The following is a 19177-nucleotide window of genomic DNA, read 5'->3' as shown; positions in this document are numbered from 1 at the left end:
AAGAACCACTTGCAAAATGGGATTTGTTGTGGAAGAAGGGGAGGCGGTGTACCTCCCACCATTCCTGCATGCAGAGTGTTCACAAGTCACATGCTCACAGATCAGGGATAACTCTATCGAGGTGGGACTGCTAGAAAGGACCAGACTCTGAGTGTGGGGGCCCGAGGGGTGGCAGGAGAGCTGGGATTGTAGCTGTTTTAGTTGTTTATATTAACTACTTAACCAAAACTGAGAAAACCTAGTAGAAATGGGGGAAGAGGGAGAGAGAAAGAAATTCCTCGTGTGTCAATATTTTATATAACTAACTACGGGACTGGGGTCGGGGTTATCTGTCATTTTTAGGGAACAGTGCAGACCTTCGACTGGTAAAGACTTTCATAGAACTGGGGCTCCCTGGAGGAAAACTGGACTTCCTGATGTCTGAAAAGAATCAGGTATGATGATAAAAACATCAGAACTGGAAGAACCCTGGATGCATGCTTATATGAGCCTCCTCAACACACCATGATAATTTATGGACACACACAGATAGGAGGAGACCATGAAAAGAAATGCTGGCCAGGCATTTGGATGAGTTGGAAAGAAAAGATGTGCTGTTTTATTTTGGGAGGGAGAGGAAAGGGTAAGAAATGAGAACATGTGAATCAGTTCACTGGAGCCTTTGCCTTCACAGGGCATTAGGGCGGGTGGCAAGTGAGAGCATAAGTTATTTGGGTAATGACTCACTTCCCAACTGTTGGCACTCAGTTCTGCTGCCTTTACTTGGGCACCTGCTCTATGCAAAGTTGTGCACCATGCAGTACACAGAGGTATAGATGTTGAGGAAGAGAGAAGAAAATGATTTTTTGGAGCATCTGCGTACTCTGTACCTGTTTCCTCATTTAACTTCATGGCAGTTCTATCACACGTTGATATCACCATCTCCTCACAGGAGAGGGGACGGAGCTTCTGGGAGTTAGGCAGGGTCCATGTCAGGCTGTCCTGGAGAGGAGGATACTATATGTGATCTCCAGGAAGATAATTCCTGTGTGCACCCAACTTTAATACATGAACAAATCTGACCCAGTGCTAAGAGAGAATGGCCAGGCGCAGTGGCTCGCACCTATAATCCCAGCACTTTGGGAAGCCGAGGCAGGCAGATCGCTTGAGCCTAGGAGTTCAGAAACAGCCTGGGCAACAAAGTGAGACCCTTTCTCTACAAAAAATACAAAAATTAGCTTGGTGTGATGGTGGGCGCCTATATTCCCAGCTACTTAGGAGGCTGAGGTGGGAGGATCACGTGAGCCCAAGGAGGTCGAGGTTGCAGTGAACTGTGATCACACCACTGCACTCCAGCATGGGTGAAAGAGCAAGGCGCTGTTTCAAAAAAAAAAAAAGAAAAGAAAAATCAAAAAAGAAAAGTAAAGAAAAGAGGATAACCAGGCCAGTCAGAGGAGGGAGCAGGGAAATGAGTGAGCAGCACTTGCTCACTTTGTGTTTGTGATTTGTGCTAGTGAGGTTTTCTTTTCAGGGAAGATAAGAATTGTTAGCAAGAGAGAGCCAGTCAGGAAATAATCCGTCCGGGTGTACACATCCAGCAACTCTCTGATGCAGCTTCATGGCTGCTGGGTTCAACCTGGAAACCTCAGATCTTTAGAGCTGGACCTTTACACAATTCACTTAATTGCAGGAGTTGGCCATTCAGTACTGATTATGCACACATTGTTACTTTTTGAAAGTTGTCTTGGCCGAGCACAGTGTAATCCCAGCACTTTGGGAGGCCAAGGTGGGCGGATCACGAGGTCAGGAGATCAAGACCATCCTGGCTGACATGGTGAAACCCCATCTCTACAAAAACACAAAAACTTAGGCAGGCACCTGTAGTCCCAGCTACTCGACAGGAGAATGGAGTGAACCCAGGAGGCGGAGGTTGCAGTGAGTCGAGATCGCACCACTGCACTCCAGCCTTTGCGACAGATCGAGACTCCGTCTCAAAAAAAAAAAAAAAAAGAAAGTTGTCTCATCAGCAGGTCCACTTTCAGTATGTATTAATATACTTTTAAACACCTTGGTTGGGGAGTTCCTGGTATTACTTTTAAACCTACTGTGATTTCCAAAGCATAGCTCATCATGGTCAACTCAGGCATCATAATTATAGCCATTTGTTTAAATAATGTATATGTTGAATTAATATTTTATAGATGAGGAAATAGGCTCTGAAAAGTTAGAGAAAAAAAAGCAGCATCTCTCTTAGGTTACCTAATTTTTTTTTTTTTTTTTTTTTTTTTTTGAGACGGAGTCTCACTCTGTCGCCAAGGCTGGAGTGCAGTGGTGCAACTTCAGCTCACTGCAGCCTCCACCTCCTGCGTTCAAGCATTTCTCCTGCCTCAGCCTCCTGAACTACAGGCATGCGCCACCACACCCAACTAATTTTTTGTAGTTTTAGTAGAGATGGGGCTTCACCATGTAAGACAGGATGGTCTTCATCTCCTGACCTCGTAATCCACCTGCCTCGACCTCCCAAAGTGCTGTGATTACAGGCATGAGCCACCGCACCTGTCCTATTTTATCTAATTTTTAACATGGCACTAAGGAGGTAGCGACGCTATCCCCCTTTAATAAATAAGGAGACTGAGGTTTAGGTGGGAAGCAACAGGTCCAAGGCGCAGATCCCATAAGCAGAAGAGCTTATGGTTCTTTCTTATTCCAGGAAGTCTAGAGACTTAGCAGTATGCTTTATTCTCTTGCACCTCAAAGCTCATTGGATGGCAGGTGACAGAAACTCATAAAGGTCTTCTCTTCACCACTCCTATCCCCCAACACGCACTCCTTTCTTCACTGGATGGACATTTGTGAGACATTCTGCTCACTTTTCCTAGCTCTTGGCAGCCCATGATGTTATAGGACAGCTCCACATATGAGGGACTTTTCAAACGTTTTTGGATATTGGCCCCAAATCTATTTCCCTTTGACTCTAAATCATGTTTCTAAAAGTTAGCCCTTGAGGTTATATAAACCAATCTAATATATCTTCCTTGTTGCTGCCCTTCAAACATTCAAGGACCTGTGTGGCGTTCCTCCTCTTCCTTTCATCTCCTGGATCCTTCCACTATCCATCCTAAGACGTGGGTGACTTTACGATCCTTCCCAAAGCTGACTGCATACTCTAAAGGCTATGCCACAGAAAGGGGAGGGCCTTTGGAGTCAGGCCTGTCTTGGTGTGAACCCTGGGTCATGTGAGGTGAACAGGCGGCCTCCCCTCCCAGAGCCTATTTCCTCCTCTGTGAAGCGGGGGCGGCAATCCCAGCTGCATGCTGACACTCCAGGCACATGGTGCGGCAGTCGGCACCACAAGCTTGCTACTTCACTGTCAGCCGCCCTCCCAGCTGAGTGTTCCTGAGCATCTCCACGTTTCTTCCTTAGAGCCCCAGCCTGTGGGTCTTTCGTCCTGAGGTCATATCTCATCCTGTAGCCCTAACATCAGAGGTAGGCACACCCCCGTAGACACCACGGTGTTTAGTGGAAGAAGACAGGCTGTGCACAGAGCCCAGCCCCCACCACAACCATACCCAACACCTGTTCCTCTCTCTTCTTCCAGATGGACACATTTGCAGATTTTGATACCATGACGGATCGGTTGTTGGATGAAATCATTCAACACATTCAGTTGTACAACCTCTCCATATCCCGAATTAGGTAAAAGGAAACCACAGGTAGTGAATGCTGGGGGAAGAGGGGGGACATTTTTGAGTGTTTGCTGTATAAAAGAAATATTATGATGCCTTCTGTATACCACTGAGCTAAGCTAACTTGTGACTTTTAATAAATTATTTTTAAAGCAGAAGTAAGTACCAGGTCTGTTGTACACATTCATATCTGCCATAGTTTATGTCAGGGAGAATAAAAATTTTTGTAGTTCTGTAGAAAGAGTATTGGACTTAAAACAAAAATTCCTAGGTTTGAATTCTTGTTCTAACACTCACAAGTTGAAATCTTGTTTCTTACCATGTACCAGATATAGAACCTTTTGCAAGGTTTCTAAATCTCTAAACCTCTGTTTTCTTATCTATTAAGGGGAACTAGTACTGAGATGATGTGTGAAAAAGGCCAGGCGTGGTGGCTCATGCCTGTAATCCCAGCATTTTGGGAGGCCGAGGTGGGCAGATCACGAGGTCAGGAGATAGAGACCATCCTGGCTAACATGGTGTAACCTCGTCTCTACTAAAAACACAAAAAAATTAGCCAGGCTTGGTGGTGGGTGCCTGTAGTCCCAGCTACTTGGGAGACTGAGGCAGGAGAATGGTGTGAACCCGGGAGGCAGAGCTTGCGGTGAGCCGAAATTGCACCACTGCACTCCAGCCTTGGTGACAGAGTGAGACTGCATCTCAAAAAAAAAAAAAAAAAAAAGAAAAGAAAAAGCAGAATGAGTTGCCCACCCCAAAGAGAGGGTTCCAATCAGCACTGCTTTTATTCTTACACTGTACCAACTGTTTCAGTGATGACAGTGCTAGTAAGCAGCTTGCATTTTTCATGCATTCGAATATGTAGATGTAGTGCTAATCCCTTGATATGCATTATCGCATTTAGTCTTCAGATATAAAATATTACTTATTTATTCCACAAATGAAGCCTATAGAGGTTAGATTAAAAAAAAAAAAAGAATAAAAGAAAAGCTACGTAAGGCAGCTTCATAGGCTGACACTGACTTCTTTTCTTGGCTGGTTGTATGCTCATCATGAGTAGAGGTGGGGAGGTACAGCCTCTCATATAATAGACTCTCAATAAATAAGTATTTAACTTGAGAGTAATGATGCATTGAACACGTGGGCCTGTGAGTAGGAGTATGGCTGGAGCAGAGCCTGCAGGAGGGGGTCTAACAGCATGGGCTGTGAGCAGGTGGTTCAATATATACACAGCAGGTGAAGGAGAGGATGAATGGCCTGCCAAGCAGGATAAGGACTTGGGACCTGATCCTATGAATGACCAGGAGATTTCAATGTTCAGAGGTGCATTTCAGGAAGGACCTTCCTTTCCCCCAGGTGGAATAAAAGCAGGCTGCTCTAACAGCATGAAGCTGGCTGAAATGCCCACACTTCTCCCCTGACTGGGCACAAAGCTCCCGTTCACAAAGACCCCATCTCAGGCTTCTCATGGTCAGGGTTTGGAAACCTGATGAGGATGAGTTGGCAGTCCCCGTGCTCTTTTCCAGTGCCCCTACATTCAGTGGGAGGTGGAGGACACTGGCCCCTGATGCTTCCAGCACTGCGCTCTTGGGCACCAGTGTTCACCGTCACACTCATGGGTACCCTTTCCGTCTCTCGACAGCTTCATTGGCCATTCTCTTGGCAACATCATCATCCGATCGGTCCTCACACGGCCCCGGTTCCGGTATTACCTCAACAAACTCCACACGTTCCTGTCACTCTCTGGGCCTCACCTGGGAACCCTGTACAACAACAGCACCCTGGTTAGTACAGGTAAGACTCTTCTAGGACTCGTCATTCCTCAGAATTAATCTGGGGCCTCTGGGACCTGAAACTGGGGACGGGGTTCCTCCAGATGAAACCCTGTGACTGTGGAGTCTTTTCCAAGCATGGCGTGGAGGGAGGAGTCCTGGCCTTAGAGGTGCGGCCCTTGTGTCTGGGGGCTGAGTGAGGTGACACTAGATGTTTTCCAGGATCCTTTCTGCCTTCAAATTTCTGTGAAAAAAAGGCAGTGTCCCTGGAGTCGTGGTTGGAAAAGATTGACAAGGCACGGCATTGTGATGAAGAGAACAGGGACTCTGAATCAGGCCACCTGCATGACAAACCTGTGGTTAAGTCCTGACCAGGACACTCGAGGAAGACTCTGGCCTAGACATTTAATCTCTGTGCTCCTCAGTCTCCCTGTCTGTAAAATGGTGGTTATGTGTGTGTGTATCTGTGTTTGTGTATATGTGTGTATACATATATGTATGTGTACAAGCATGTATACCATATATGTATGTATACACATATGTGTTATGTAGGTACATATGTGCATGTGTGTATCATAGAATTGTTGACGAATTTCTGTGTTGAATTACACAGGGGAAGGAAATGAGGTTAACTCACATCTATGGGAGGTCAAATGTATCAGCAAGAGCCAGACAAAGAAGGACCTCGAATGACTCGCAAAGATGTTAGACTTAACCTGTAGACCTTGTAGATACTACCCACGAGATTTTAGCTGAGGAGGTGACATGGTTTGGCGTATGGAAGCCCAAGGAGGGCACTGAGTTTTACATGTAATAACAAATCATTTATTAAATCATGTTCTTAACAAATATCTCAGTAGTCCCTGATTGTTCAAACCCATTATGTGGCATTAGGGTCACCCCTGAGAAGCTTCCTTGTCCCTGTAATCCTCTAGGCCTCTGCCACTGTCCCCTGTCCTCTCCCAACACTCACATTATTTCCTCATGACCTGGTCAGTTTAGTTAGTTTGCTTTTAAGTTATTTTAGGGCATACATGTGAACATGAGTTATCCGACACATTGGCACATAACAAATGGAAGTCCTTTCCTCTGCATTCTTTTCCTCCCAAACCAAGGAAGCCATTATTTGAACAGAAACAAATTTATTAAACTATATTTCCTGTCCCCCGCCCACAGTTATAATCTTGCAACATTATATTTTTTAAAAAGAGAGACTTTACTAATAATTTCTCCAATCTAGCATATCCAGAGTAATTTTATATATTTCGTTCTATTTATCTTTGCACACACACATTGACATAGCAGTCAGTGTAATATATGTACATACCATAGCTTGCTTATTTCCTTGTACTTCTATCAGATTAATTTGCTTGTTGTGGTTACATAATCCTTACACTCATCAATGTTAGTGTTTGCTTAAGCATAGCTAAACAGATGAGTTTTGTTTTGTTTTGCTTTTTGAGAGGGAGTCTTGCTCTTATCCCCCAGGCTGGAGTGCAATGGCACAATCTTGACTCACTGCAACCTCTGCCTCCCAGGTTCAAGTGATTCTTCTGCCTCAGCCTCCGGAGTAGCTGGGATTACAGGTGCCTGCCGCCACACCTGGCTAATTTTTTAATAGAGATGGGGTTTCACCATTTTGGCCAGCCTGGTCTCGAACTCCTGGCCTCAGGTGATCCACCCACCTTGGCCTCCCAAAGTGCTGAGATTACAGGCATAAGCCACCATGTCCGGCCAACAGATGACTTGTCAAGTGAGACATTTATTCTAGCTTTACAGTATCCTAAATGTATCTGTAAGGATCATTTTTATATTCTTTTCGCATTGAAAATTATTACCCTAGGCTTCTTTTTCAGAAGGAGATTGACTGGATCGAAGAGTGTGGGTAGTTCGTTACTCCCAAGCCTGTTGTCCTCTCATTTTTCCAGGATGATTTAAGTCCTTGCCACCAGTACATGAGAGGACAAATTTACCTCTAACTTCCCAATTATTTGCTAATATGCCTACTTCTCTCTTATTTTCAAGTTAACTAAAATTCGCAGTTTAACATTCATCTCACCAAAATTCCATCCCAATTATTTTTTGTTTTGTTTTATGTTTTTGATTTTTGTTTTGTTTTTGTCTTCCTAGGCTTATGGCTCATGCAGAAACTGAAGAAATCCGGGTCTCTACTGCAGCTGACCTTCAGGGATAATGCTGATTTGCGCAAATGTTTCCTCTACCAACTAAGCCAAAAAACAGGTCAGTGGTTTCCCCCACCGCTGCAGTTATGAGTTTGAGCTTGGAATTCAACTCCTGAGACACAAATGAGATATAATGCTACACTGATTCACTCACAGAAGGGCCTAGTCAGGAGGCCCAGCGCTCAAAGCCTCTTCGGCTCATTGGGAGGCCAACAGCTACCAGGAACTCAGCTCCTCTTGCCCATTGCCCATATGGCATGTGAGAGATTGAGCCAAGGTGCGTGTAAGATCATTTCAATAACCAGAAGCTGTAGATTCCGCTTTGTGCCAGTTTTTCAATGTTCTCATTGCGTAGGCCCAAGATGTGTGTGCCAGCTTCACCCAGGTGCAGGCCCATCTACACAAAAGGCAGATGCAACATTTTCCACTGGTGTTGACGGTGCAGTGGGAGATGGGGGCATTGTCAGGCAGGCCGGCTATTGTACCTGCACCCTCTCTCTGTCACATGGAACTGCATAGAGGTGTTGAAGACTCTGCCTGCTACATGGGAATGACCACAGCGGACAGCAGTAATGGTGGTCATTGCCGAGTGGTCCCCATGTCCAGTCGGGGAGTGGAGCAGCTGACTGATTGCCCTGCTCAGTCCCACCACGCAAGCTGGCCTGGTCCAGGGTCTGTTCTTGGTCACAGTCTTCCACCATCCTGTAAACACTGACTCTGCTGATCCCTCTGTGCCTGTGAGTCTGGTGTAGCCACAGGCTGATCTGTGAGCCCGGCTGAGTTCCTCTCCTACTTCGTGCCTCTGTGTGTTGAGTTGAGCTCTTAGAGCTATCTTCTGTGGAGGAGGAGGAGGGAGGCAGGACTTGACGGAAGAAGGTGGGACTGCAGCATGATCACCGTAGAGTCCATCAGGGGTGTAGGAAGTGGCCCTGGAGAGCGATCCTGAAGGAAGGGGAGGGGCTGGCCATTACACCTTTGTCCTCCTTGCCCGTGTATTGGCCAGCTATTGAAGTAGGCTGCCCCCAGTGTGTGATGTCTGATGAGGGGAACCACTTCAGTAAGGGACACATGGCTAAGAGCTGACAGCCACCCACCCAGCAGGATGTGGGGAATGAAAAGGATGGCCTCAGTCCAGACGGAGTGTCCGGGTGGTCTGCAGTGCTCTGGAGGTTCACGATGGGCTTTGAGGCCTGGAGGGATACACTGTGATATTGAATTTGAAGGGTTCTTCTGTCTACATTGTGGGGACAGATTGCAGGAAGGCAAGACTGGCTGCAGAGAGGTGAGTTCTGAGGCTGTTTTCCTAAAGCATGGGACGTGGTGAAGGCTGGAATTAGAGGAGGTGCTGGGGTTGAGGAGGAAGAAAAGGATACTCAGACTGACATCCTTATGAACTCCTTAATATTTCTATCCCCAAAAGGCTTTTACGATCTCATCCTTGTTGCTTATTTCTCTGTGTCCAGAGTAGCTTTCTGTGTGTCTCCTTAGCTTTCATGGCTGATGAGAACAGGCTTCATCTCCCCTCACAAATGCAAAGCCCCTGTGTAGTGACTTCTTTTTTCAGCCTCCCACAGGCCCCCACGATACCTCTGTGCCATCTGCTGTGCCTTGTTAAACCTCAGGACAGAATGTCCTTGTGCAGTGATACAACTAGTGTGTGGTGTGTCATCATTTTTTCTCTTTCTGGGACAAGTCTAGAAATTTGTGCAAATTTCCAGAGGGTGTTGAAGTTGAAACTAGCTGGGTAAAAAGTACTCATCTGGCTAATTGTTACAGGGCTGCAGTATTTTAAAAATGTCGTGCTGGTTGCTTCTCCCCAAGACCGTTATGTGCCATTTCATTCAGCCAGGATCGAAATGTGTAAAACTGCCCTCAAAGACAGACACACAGGTAAGCTACGTTTAGTTTTTGCTCAGGGACTTTCTGATTTGAAAAGCAAAAGTAAATTTGTGAAATTGACTATGCCTATTGGGAACACCTGGGCTGTAGGTTTAGTGCTGCATTTATCTTAGCTTAGTGATAGGATAAACTTAGCTCATCTTGATGTTACTGTGCCAGATCCTTCCTTTGTGTAATAAACAGTTGCCTGTTTATTAGATTATGAAACTTTTGTTCAGTCTTATTGTGTGCCAGTCACTGAAATTGATGGCTAGGATGTATAATTCAATGAGACAGGCCCTGCCCTCAAGGGGCACATTGTCTAGTTGGAGCCTCGACAAGTAATAGCAATGATAGTAAAATGTGATGTCAAAAAATAAAATAATGCCTAAGACCTTAAGGCAACCCAGAAGTGGAACAGGGTGTAGGACAGAGTCAGACGAGGGTCCCTGGAGGTGACAGTGAGTTAGGTTTTAAAGGATAGGTAGGAATTTTCCAGACAATCAAGATGGATGTAGGCTGGCATTCCTGGTTTCCTTTGGTTAATTTGTTTAATTCTTGTTTTGGTTTTTTTTTAAACATGTTTGTAGCTTTTAATTTTGAAATAATTTTATACTCAAAAAGTGTTGCAACAACAGTGCAAAAAAATTCCTGTATACATTTCACTCCGATGCCCAATATTAGCATCTTACATAAACATTGTACAATTATCAAAATCACAAAATTAATACTGATACAATATTATTATCTAATTTACAGACCTTACCCAAATTATGTCAGTGTCCACTAATGTCCCCTTTCTCTTCTAGAATCCAATCTAGTTTGTTTATTTCTATGTCAAGTATATTGATTATTTTTTAAGTAAATAGTATTTTTGTTATATTTTAAGGTACTATAAAAAAATAGTGTACCAAAGGTCCAAAGATTTGGTGCTAATATATAATTGGGTCTATTCCAAATTTTCATTGGTATCTAGAAAATCCAACAGGAATTTTGATGAAAAAATATTTAAAAATTACTTTTAATACATAAAATAGCATTGTGTTTTATACCATCTGGTACATGTAATGAAAAGTAACACAGGGAATATTCTAAAATGATTCTTTGTCTGATTAAAACGTTATAGAATATTTGAAAAAGTCAAACTCATTACATAATTCATGATCCTTTCTAACTCCACCTCTATTACTACCTACTTTCCATGTTCTTCTTCTAGTCTCTTCATGTGTGTTCATGATAAAAGTTATAATTTTGTGTCATGATTTGATTTAGACTAATATATTTATTTGTCCATGTTAATAAAATATCATAAATGCAAACACATTTTAATAATTATAGACTATATTTATGCATATACCATAATTTAATCAATAACTTGTTAATTACTACACATATAGCTTGCTTCTGGAAGGCTTCCTTTTTAGTTATCATGTGATGAAAGACTTTGCATGTGTAAATTTTTAATACATCTACGGTATTTCATTGAAATAGATTTCTAGTAGTGGTATTATTGGAGGAAAATGTTAACGAAGTTGCTACTCTTAACGTTTTTTGCCAAATTCTCTTCTAAAATATTGATACCAGCAACACCTGTACTGTTAGAGTATATGGGTGCCTGCCTATCTCACTCTACTGTCTCTCAGATTAAATATTAATTTAAAGATATTTGCTTATATTTTTTCAGCCTTAATTTTTAAATATTGATGCTTTTTTATGTATATTTTAATCAATTTTTAAATATTTTCTAATTACCCATGGGTCATCATTATATGCTAAGACTTGTGACAATAAACAAAGAGTTAATGAACTGGTTTTGAGTTCAGACTTGACTAAATTAAACAGCTGTTGTCAAGAGACAGCCAAACTGTTTCTTTGTGCAGGGATTTGTTAATTTTCCTTACCTAATTTCTTATCTCCCTGACATAGAGAAGTATTTTTGTTGACATTTCAACCTTGGTAAAGGCTTAAGAACAGAGTTCAACAACTGTGGTCCACAAGCCAAATTCAACCCCCCTCTCATTTTGTAAATAAAGTTTTATTGAAACATAGCCACGCCCATCATTTACATATTGTATATGACTGCTTTCATGCTAGAATTCAGAATTATGTTGCGTAGTTACACTGGAATGTCCTGGAAAGCCCTAAATATTTACAGAGAAAGCCTGACAACTCCTGCTCTAGCATAGCAAATTGTAATTGTTATGTGCTGGGCACAGTTCATGCACTTTGCTTATCTTATTTAATATTCCCAATGGCCTTTAAGGAAAAGGGAGTGTGTCTTCAAAGGATATTAATATATGACTTAAATTGATTAATGATCCTGTTAGTCATCTTAAGAAAAAATCACCCTCTCTTTTGTTAAATTTATATTTTCTGTTACATTTTTACATGGGCATTAAAGAAATGTGGCTTAACTGGTGAATTAAACAGATTGGAAGACTTGATATGAAGTTTAGTTCATATGTGATTATCATTTTTTTTTCTGGAAGAAGTACCAGTATTTTTATTTTTCAAAAATTCTGAAATAAAATACCTCTCAACCTGTCTGACTTCACGTAACCTTCCAATTTATCCTCTACATTGTCATGTAGATAATTTGCTCCTATCCCAAAAGTCCATCAATTTAAAAATAGTGCTGTATTTGAGAAAAAATATGAGTCTGCTCTACATGTTAAAAAATATACCAGTGATGGCTTCCAGGACTTATGAAACCAATCAAGGTCTCAGCAGAAAATGATCTGGTTGAGTAATCACTACATTTTGAGTGACTTTTTTCTTTAAATAAATGACCTTCTGACCTTTATTGCATATACAATTTAAACAAATTATGGTATTTGTGCAATAATAATATGCTTCTATTTCCATTTATTGGCAATATTCATTTTTCTTGTTATTACATAATATTCACATACATCATTTAAAAAATATTATTACATAATGTTCATAAACATCATTTTAAAGGAGCGCAGAATTGTTTAGCCCACAAAGCATGGTTTACTTAACTATTCCTTTGATGCTGGATTTTGGCTGACTTGCATTTTCCCTCGGAAAGACTATTTCATGCATAAAATTTCTGTGGCGTAACCTCACATCATATTATTGCCTATTGTAATGACCACTACTCTGAAACATTAATGGGCTCTTGGGAACGGCCATACCATTTGTTTTAACCCCAAATTCTTTTTAGCTAAATTGACATGGCTACAACCAAATCCCTAATTATTTCAATTTCATGTTTCAATTCCCTTTACCTCAAAGCTCCTACCAAGACCCTAAGAAGAGGGGGAAAAGAAACACCCCCAAATACATACCCCCGGCATAATGGGGAGTCCAGTTGTCCATCCCAGTCTCGGAAAGCAGACCTCTGAGTACTCTCCCCTGCTGATAACTGGAGGGAAAAGGAAAACGGTGTGAGTCCCTTCACGTGACATGGGGGAGTGTCCAGAGTGAGGCTGTGGACTGTTAAACTCAGAATAAGCTCTCTTTCATCTTCCAAAGTGACTGCTCTGCTGGCTTTGTAAAACAGACCCGGTTGTTTGGAATGGGTACCCAGAGGCTTATCTGACTTCCAACTTCCAATTACTGTCTCCAAGTTGGTCAAAAGTAAAATATCCCAGCTGTCAGGATCATTGCAGAAGGTGTCTGTCAATGATATAAAAGTTGTCATCAACAGTTTTTCAGAAAAGAAGAACACAGGGCTAAGAGGGATGAATCGTAGATCCAGGTGTGAGAATCTATCTAGTATTCAGCAATTCAATTGCACTGCATGGCTCCAAGACCCCTATGGCCTGATGCAAAATTGCAACTGTGTCACTTTCAGGTGGAAAGAGTCAATTCAGACTAACAATTGTAAAAACAAAACAAATCAACATAAAGAAAACTGCATTCTCCTTCTTTGGAATCAAAGGAGTCAGGTGAAATGCCACGTGGCTTGCATTATGCATGACAGCAGAAAATGTCTGCTTCTAACTCTCTATTGAGCTGTTTTTCCAACCCCAACGTCCCCTGAAATAGAACTTGAAACTCTGAGGGTCCTTTCTGCTGTATGCCTCCTTCTCTGCTCCCCTGCTGGGAGGCACAGCTATTATTGAGAAACACGAACACCGTTATCATAGCTTCTGGTGCATGGGTTCGCAAAGACGCTGTTCGGAATCCTCTTCTGACTTCTGGCTATTGTAATCTGACTAGACAAAGAGAACTTTGATTTTATTTCATATTTATTTCACTAACATTAGGAGGAGGTTGGAAACTGCTATATAACAGGTCTGCCCGGAAATAGAATTTCAACACACATCCGGTGATGTTCTCTAGATTCCACTGCTAACTTCTGCACTAGCTTTATATCCTTCTTCCCTACTTTACAGGGCCAGTTTATGCAGAAATGATCAACAACCTCCTGGGCCCTCTGGTTGAAGCCAAGGACTGCACTTTAATCCGACACAACGTGTTCCACGCCCTGCCCAACACTGCCAACACCCTGATCGGCCGAGCCGCTCACATCGCTGTGCTGGATTCGGAACTTTTCCTGGAGAAGTTTTTCTTGGTGGCAGGACTCAACTACTTCAAGTAGTGGCTTTGAGGGAGCGGGTCTTTGGTAATGCTTAAGATTGGTGGAGAGCTTTAGCTGAGACCTGCTTTTACAGACCTCACCATTTCAGAATGAAACTCCAAGGGAACAGCGCTGGGGGATGGAGGCTGGGGTGGAACCTGATATGAGAGGTGCTTTTGTTTTGGAGATTTGAGAAAGCTGAGCAAATAGACTACATGACAACAAACTTTGCTTGAATTTGTGTAGTTACCTGGAGTGTCATTCAAGATGTTTTCTAGGAAAAATATGAAAGAATAAACAGAAGACTTGGGAGTCAGTGAGCTCCCCTTGCTAGCCACGAATGGCTCACTGAGCGATTACTCCAATTTAACTAGACTTACCCAATATGTTACTAGCTTATAGCTTTATCATTTCTGACTAAGTGCACACAAGCATTTCAGAACTCAGGTTAATCTCTGTGCAGAAGTGGAACATATTTGTGTAAATAGAATCCTCAATAGATTCAAATGTGCCACTTGTTCAAGATGCCCATATTCATTTTCTCTCTTCATGTTTTCTAAACAAGGGAGCAAGGAATGCGTTACAAATCCCAGTTTTATTTCATAACAGCAGTGAGCAGGGTGACTTAAGGTAACGAGGGATAAAGGTGACACTATTGGTAAATAAAAGTTTGTTACAAAGAAGCACGACTCTAGGAATATACTGAATTATGAACAGTTGCTCCACCTACTTCCCCAGACTTCTTCTATGCAGAGCCCTGATCCACTAATTATTGTAGTGATTGCTTACATCTTTGTCTATAGTAGGGAACATTGGGTGAGACTAACCTAGCAGAAGGGGGCACTGAGATGAATGCACACACGTGTGAAGCTCCTGCTGATACACTTCCAAAGACATGCTATGTTAGCATTTGATGCAATTGCAAAAAATTAAAACCATTAACGTGGCCAGCTGCTTCTCTCCATGAAAGGAGAAACACATCTAAATGGAGGAGTGCTGGATTAAAACCTCAGGGGAGCTCTAAGAAGGGTGCTGGTTATCTTTCAATAGAAATGTCTTCTTGCCTTAGGAAAATAAAGGGCTAGGAAAGGTCACTGCGTTGATAAAAACCAGTAGACGACAGGGACAAAAGTGAGATCAGATAGGAGGAGACCAACCAGACTGAAGACTCAGCATTAACTGTTATGGGTAAGTGACTCAAAGAGGAGTTTGGAAAATCACCAGGATGCTTAATGGTCAGGTCTCAAAGACTGAGTATGTTGTATGGGCTAAAGGAAATCTAAAGGATCATTTCGTTGTATGGAAGAGATGAATGAACCTGGACAGTAGGGATAAATAAGACAGGAGCCTCATCTTTGGGAGATCAAAACTCCTGCTTCTGCAAAAATCCCTTCTGAAGTGTGGAAACACATCTAGGACTAGGGTTTTCAGCACCTGGACCGTGACTGTAGGTCACTGATGCCATGGTAACAAAACCAAGTAAATCTAAGCTCATCTGAGAATTTTGGATCCTCTTATATTAACAACGTGACTTTGAAAAGTAAAAGCAGACCATGAGAATGAGTCCAGATGGGTAACTTTGCAGGAGTATAGACATGTTGGATTCTGTTTAAGAAAGAGAGAGTTGTTGAGGGAGAGTTGAATGTCTTGCAAAGGCAGAGTTCCACACAATGGATTTAGGGTTTCTCAGTGGGTCCTTTCTAAATGCTTATTATATCCTGGTCATAATGCGTATGGGTTCACTGAGTCCTCTGGTCTCTTTCCACTGGGAAGTTTTGTCTGAGCTCCCGAGTCAGAGCTGGGCATAGACTCTGGTTCCTCATGAGGAGTGCTGTATTTGCTCTGTAACCTGGGAGACATTTGTTCCCTAGTCATACAGCACATGATGTTGTGTTTCCTGACCTAGGCAAGTGCCCATGCTCGGTACAGAACCATAAATTGGTAGCAGCTTCTCCTTTCTGGCCAAATGATGGGCCCTGTCCCTCTGATGAGTGCATTTCATGTTGTGTTTCCAATTTTCATCAGCAATGTTCGTCATTCCCTGGTCCTTTGAAAGACTGTGTAGCCCGTGGTTATGGAGCTGGGATGAATCTGATGATCATCATCTTCTCCAATAACCAGATGCCATTTTTAACTTCAATATGCTGTCTGGACATAGTGAGAACTAATGGCAATAAACGTCCAGCTGCATGGTGCACCTCTTTTTTATGGGGGTGCTCTGCTGTCTTTGTAAACCCTCTCTGGCCTCTGAACATCTATTATAATTGTGTAGAAAGTACATCTCTATATTGTAAATAAGAGTGTCAAGTGTTGCGTGTCATGCCTCATTTGAAAAGGCTTTTTTATGTCTCTTTCTATTGAAATATAGATATCTAATATATAAATATATATACATAAAATATATATAAATATATATTATGTAAAACAGGGACATTCTATTATTGATTGTAAAAATTATAAACAAAATGCCTGCCAAGATAATGGTCTAGTATGTCTTCATTCTCTGCGTAATTTTTGTTTTTGTTTTTATGATTTGTTGTTTCCCAAAATGAGTTAGAAATAAAAATCACCAATATTGAGATTAATTGGAATTTGTTGTTTATGAGCCAAATAAATCCAGGGAAGCAGATATGAACCCAAAGTCGTCTTGGAGCAAAACAAATACCCCAATGGCATTTTGAAAGCAGAGGGAGTGCTATGAACCTGAGAGAAGGTGAAGAGAGAAAAGTCCCCTCTTGGCTTCTGCAGTTTACAGGTGTTTACTGAGCAGCTTCCATCCGTCTGTGCCAGATGGAGCACAGAGGTAAAATGCACAGTCCATGCTGATGAGGAACTCGAGGGAGATCCGGTCTTATCATTACAATGGGATATAACAAAAGCGCTAAGGAAGGCCGGGGCTGGTGCTCCTTGGTCTTAGGTATCCACTCCTTACTGCCTGGGGAAGGCCAGGAAGGAAGCGTTGAGAGTGAGACTTGAAAGGTGAGACGATTTACCTTGCACAGCCCGTCACCCCAGTGTGCACTCTTCCATTATATCATTCATTCATTCATCTGGCAAGTTTGTCTTGAGGACCTACTCTGTGCCAGGGATGCATTGGTAAAATTCAGTAGCTCACCGTCTAGCAAGGAACACAGCTGATCAAATGGGAAATCAAAGTGGGTGGCCCCATAGAAGGGGTATGATTCTGTGTGTGCTGGAGCAGGGGCATCCACTTACAGCAGGGATGTGGGGTAGAGGTGGTCAGGAAAGGCCTTTGGGAGGGTCTGGTGTCTAAGCTGAGACCCGAAGGCTGAGTAGGAGCCGGCTCTGCAAAGGTGGGTTGTGTGGATCCCTCCAAGAGGGACAGAATGAGCAAAGGGCTTCAAGTGAGAGCAGAGGGCTGGGAACCTTTGGCCACTGCAAAGGTAGATGGAGAATATGTTTGAGCACAAAAGTAGCAAAATGGAGGTGTGAGAAATCAGCCGCCATGCAGGATTTTCTTCTTCTATCAGGAGGAAATTTCCATTGTTAACACTAGCAGGAAAATTCCCACTTGGCAATGAGAGCCCCTGGGAGACCAAGGCCTGCCCCTGCCATCATGTGTCGCTCCATGCTTCACCCTCTGCGAGAGATCTGATCCCTCCTGTCTTGGGAGAAGTCCAGCCACATCCTCCACCTTCATTCATTTCTGAAATTTTCCTTTGAGAAGCATAGTAGACATGTCTGCTGGGCTTCCCATGGAGAAAAACTGTAACAAATGGCATCATATAAACAGGCTAAGAAGAGGGAACAGTCATTTGGTTAATTTTTTTTTTAAAGCATGGAAGCAATCAAATTAAATTCTTATATTGGTATTTAAGGTGACCACACAAGCTGCTCTTGGATCATAAACATTTTATAGAGTAAAGAAAGTTATTCAATTCTCATCTTACAGTTAAGCAGTCTGCAGCCCCCACAGGATTGGGGTAACTTAGTTGAAACTGTAGTCCTTCCTTCGGCCACAAAGTTTCCTAATAGCCTGGCACAAGCCAGGTGTTGGTCGTAAAGCTAAAATAAAATAATCGTCCCATCCTGATGGAGGATATACATGCAAGGGGAAAGTAGACAGAGAACAGAAAGTTGTAGGCCCAGTGAGTGTGGCCCAGGCCATGTCCAGAAGGAGTTTTGGGAGAAACCAATAGGGAGGTCACCCATGTAGTACATGAATGGCAAAGAACACACTATAAATAATAGCACACAACCCAGGTGTTTCCGTAAAGAAGAAAAATAGCCTTTAAAAGTGATAGGAGGTGAACAAGTGTTCAGATGGCTCTCACTGTGTAAGATGATGGCATCTCTCTCTACACACATGCCTACTGATTTGAAAGCTTGCATTCAGGTATTTGCAAGCTCCTGAATGTAATTGCCACTTTTTTGGGGGGTTGGGGGCCGTGACATTAGCTTTGGTTTCACAGCATATATTTCTGAGCATTAGAAATAACCAGGCCTACTAGGGACAGTGGTGGGGGTCCTATAAAAAACGGAAGTGTGATCATGGCAAAGGACACATAGAACAATGATTACGCTTTCTGTTAATTTTCTTGCAAGGCACCCATCCCAATATAGCATTATATGCTAGCATCTGGATCATTTGTTTTTTCAATTGTTCACTCACTTATTTGTTACATGTTTTATTGAACATCTGTTTTGTGTTGGGTACCATGCTAGGAAATCATATCATCCTAAACACTAGAAGGATCTGGGGTAATGATAAAACTTAGTGTTTTACAGTGTTTTTTTTGGACAGAGTCTTGCTCTGTCACCAGGCTGGAGTGCAGTGGCGCGATCTTGGCTCACTGCAACCTCCACCTCCTGGGTTCAAATTATTCTCCTGCCTCAGCCTCCTGAGTAGCTGGGACTACAGGCACACACCACCATGCCGGGCTAATTTTTCTATTTTTAGTAGAGATGGGGTTTCACCTTGTTGCCCAGGCTGATTGCAAACTCCTGAGCTCAGGCAATCCACCCGCCTCAGTCTTCCAAAATGGTGGGATTACAGGAGTGAGCCACTGCACCCGCCGTGTTTTACTTTTAACGTGTTTTACTTTTAACTGGCGTCTGAAATATTGAGTATCAGAATTGGAAGAGGAAAAATGGACTGCTTCATTTTGACTC

The 19177-nt window shown here is 42.7% G+C and overlaps 1 protein-coding gene across 3 annotated transcripts in view; it reads left to right on the top strand.

Moving 5' to 3' along the window:
- Nucleotides 1–16525, top strand: part of FAM135B (family with sequence similarity 135 member B) — a 354279-nt gene extending 337754 nt beyond the window's left edge. For all 3 annotated transcript variants that reach the window (XM_025394243.1, XM_025394242.1, XM_025394244.1), the window contains 6 exons: nt 343–434; nt 3578–3675; nt 5305–5456; nt 7565–7675; nt 9394–9507; nt 13860–16525. In XM_025394243.1, coding sequence (XP_025250028.1) covers nt 343–434; nt 3578–3675; nt 5305–5456; nt 7565–7675; nt 9394–9507; nt 13860–14065 — 773 coding nt within the window. In that variant the 3' untranslated portion in view covers nt 14066–16525. The remainder of the gene's footprint in view (nt 1–342; nt 435–3577; nt 3676–5304; nt 5457–7564; nt 7676–9393; nt 9508–13859) is intronic.
- Nucleotides 16526–19177: the final 2652 nt, after the last annotated feature.

This window comes from Theropithecus gelada, chromosome 8 (genome assembly GCF_003255815.1).
Source record: "Theropithecus gelada isolate Dixy chromosome 8, Tgel_1.0, whole genome shotgun sequence".
Lineage (NCBI taxonomy): Eukaryota > Metazoa > Chordata > Mammalia > Primates > Cercopithecidae > Theropithecus > Theropithecus gelada.
This window is presented reverse-complemented; position numbering and strand designations above follow the sequence as displayed.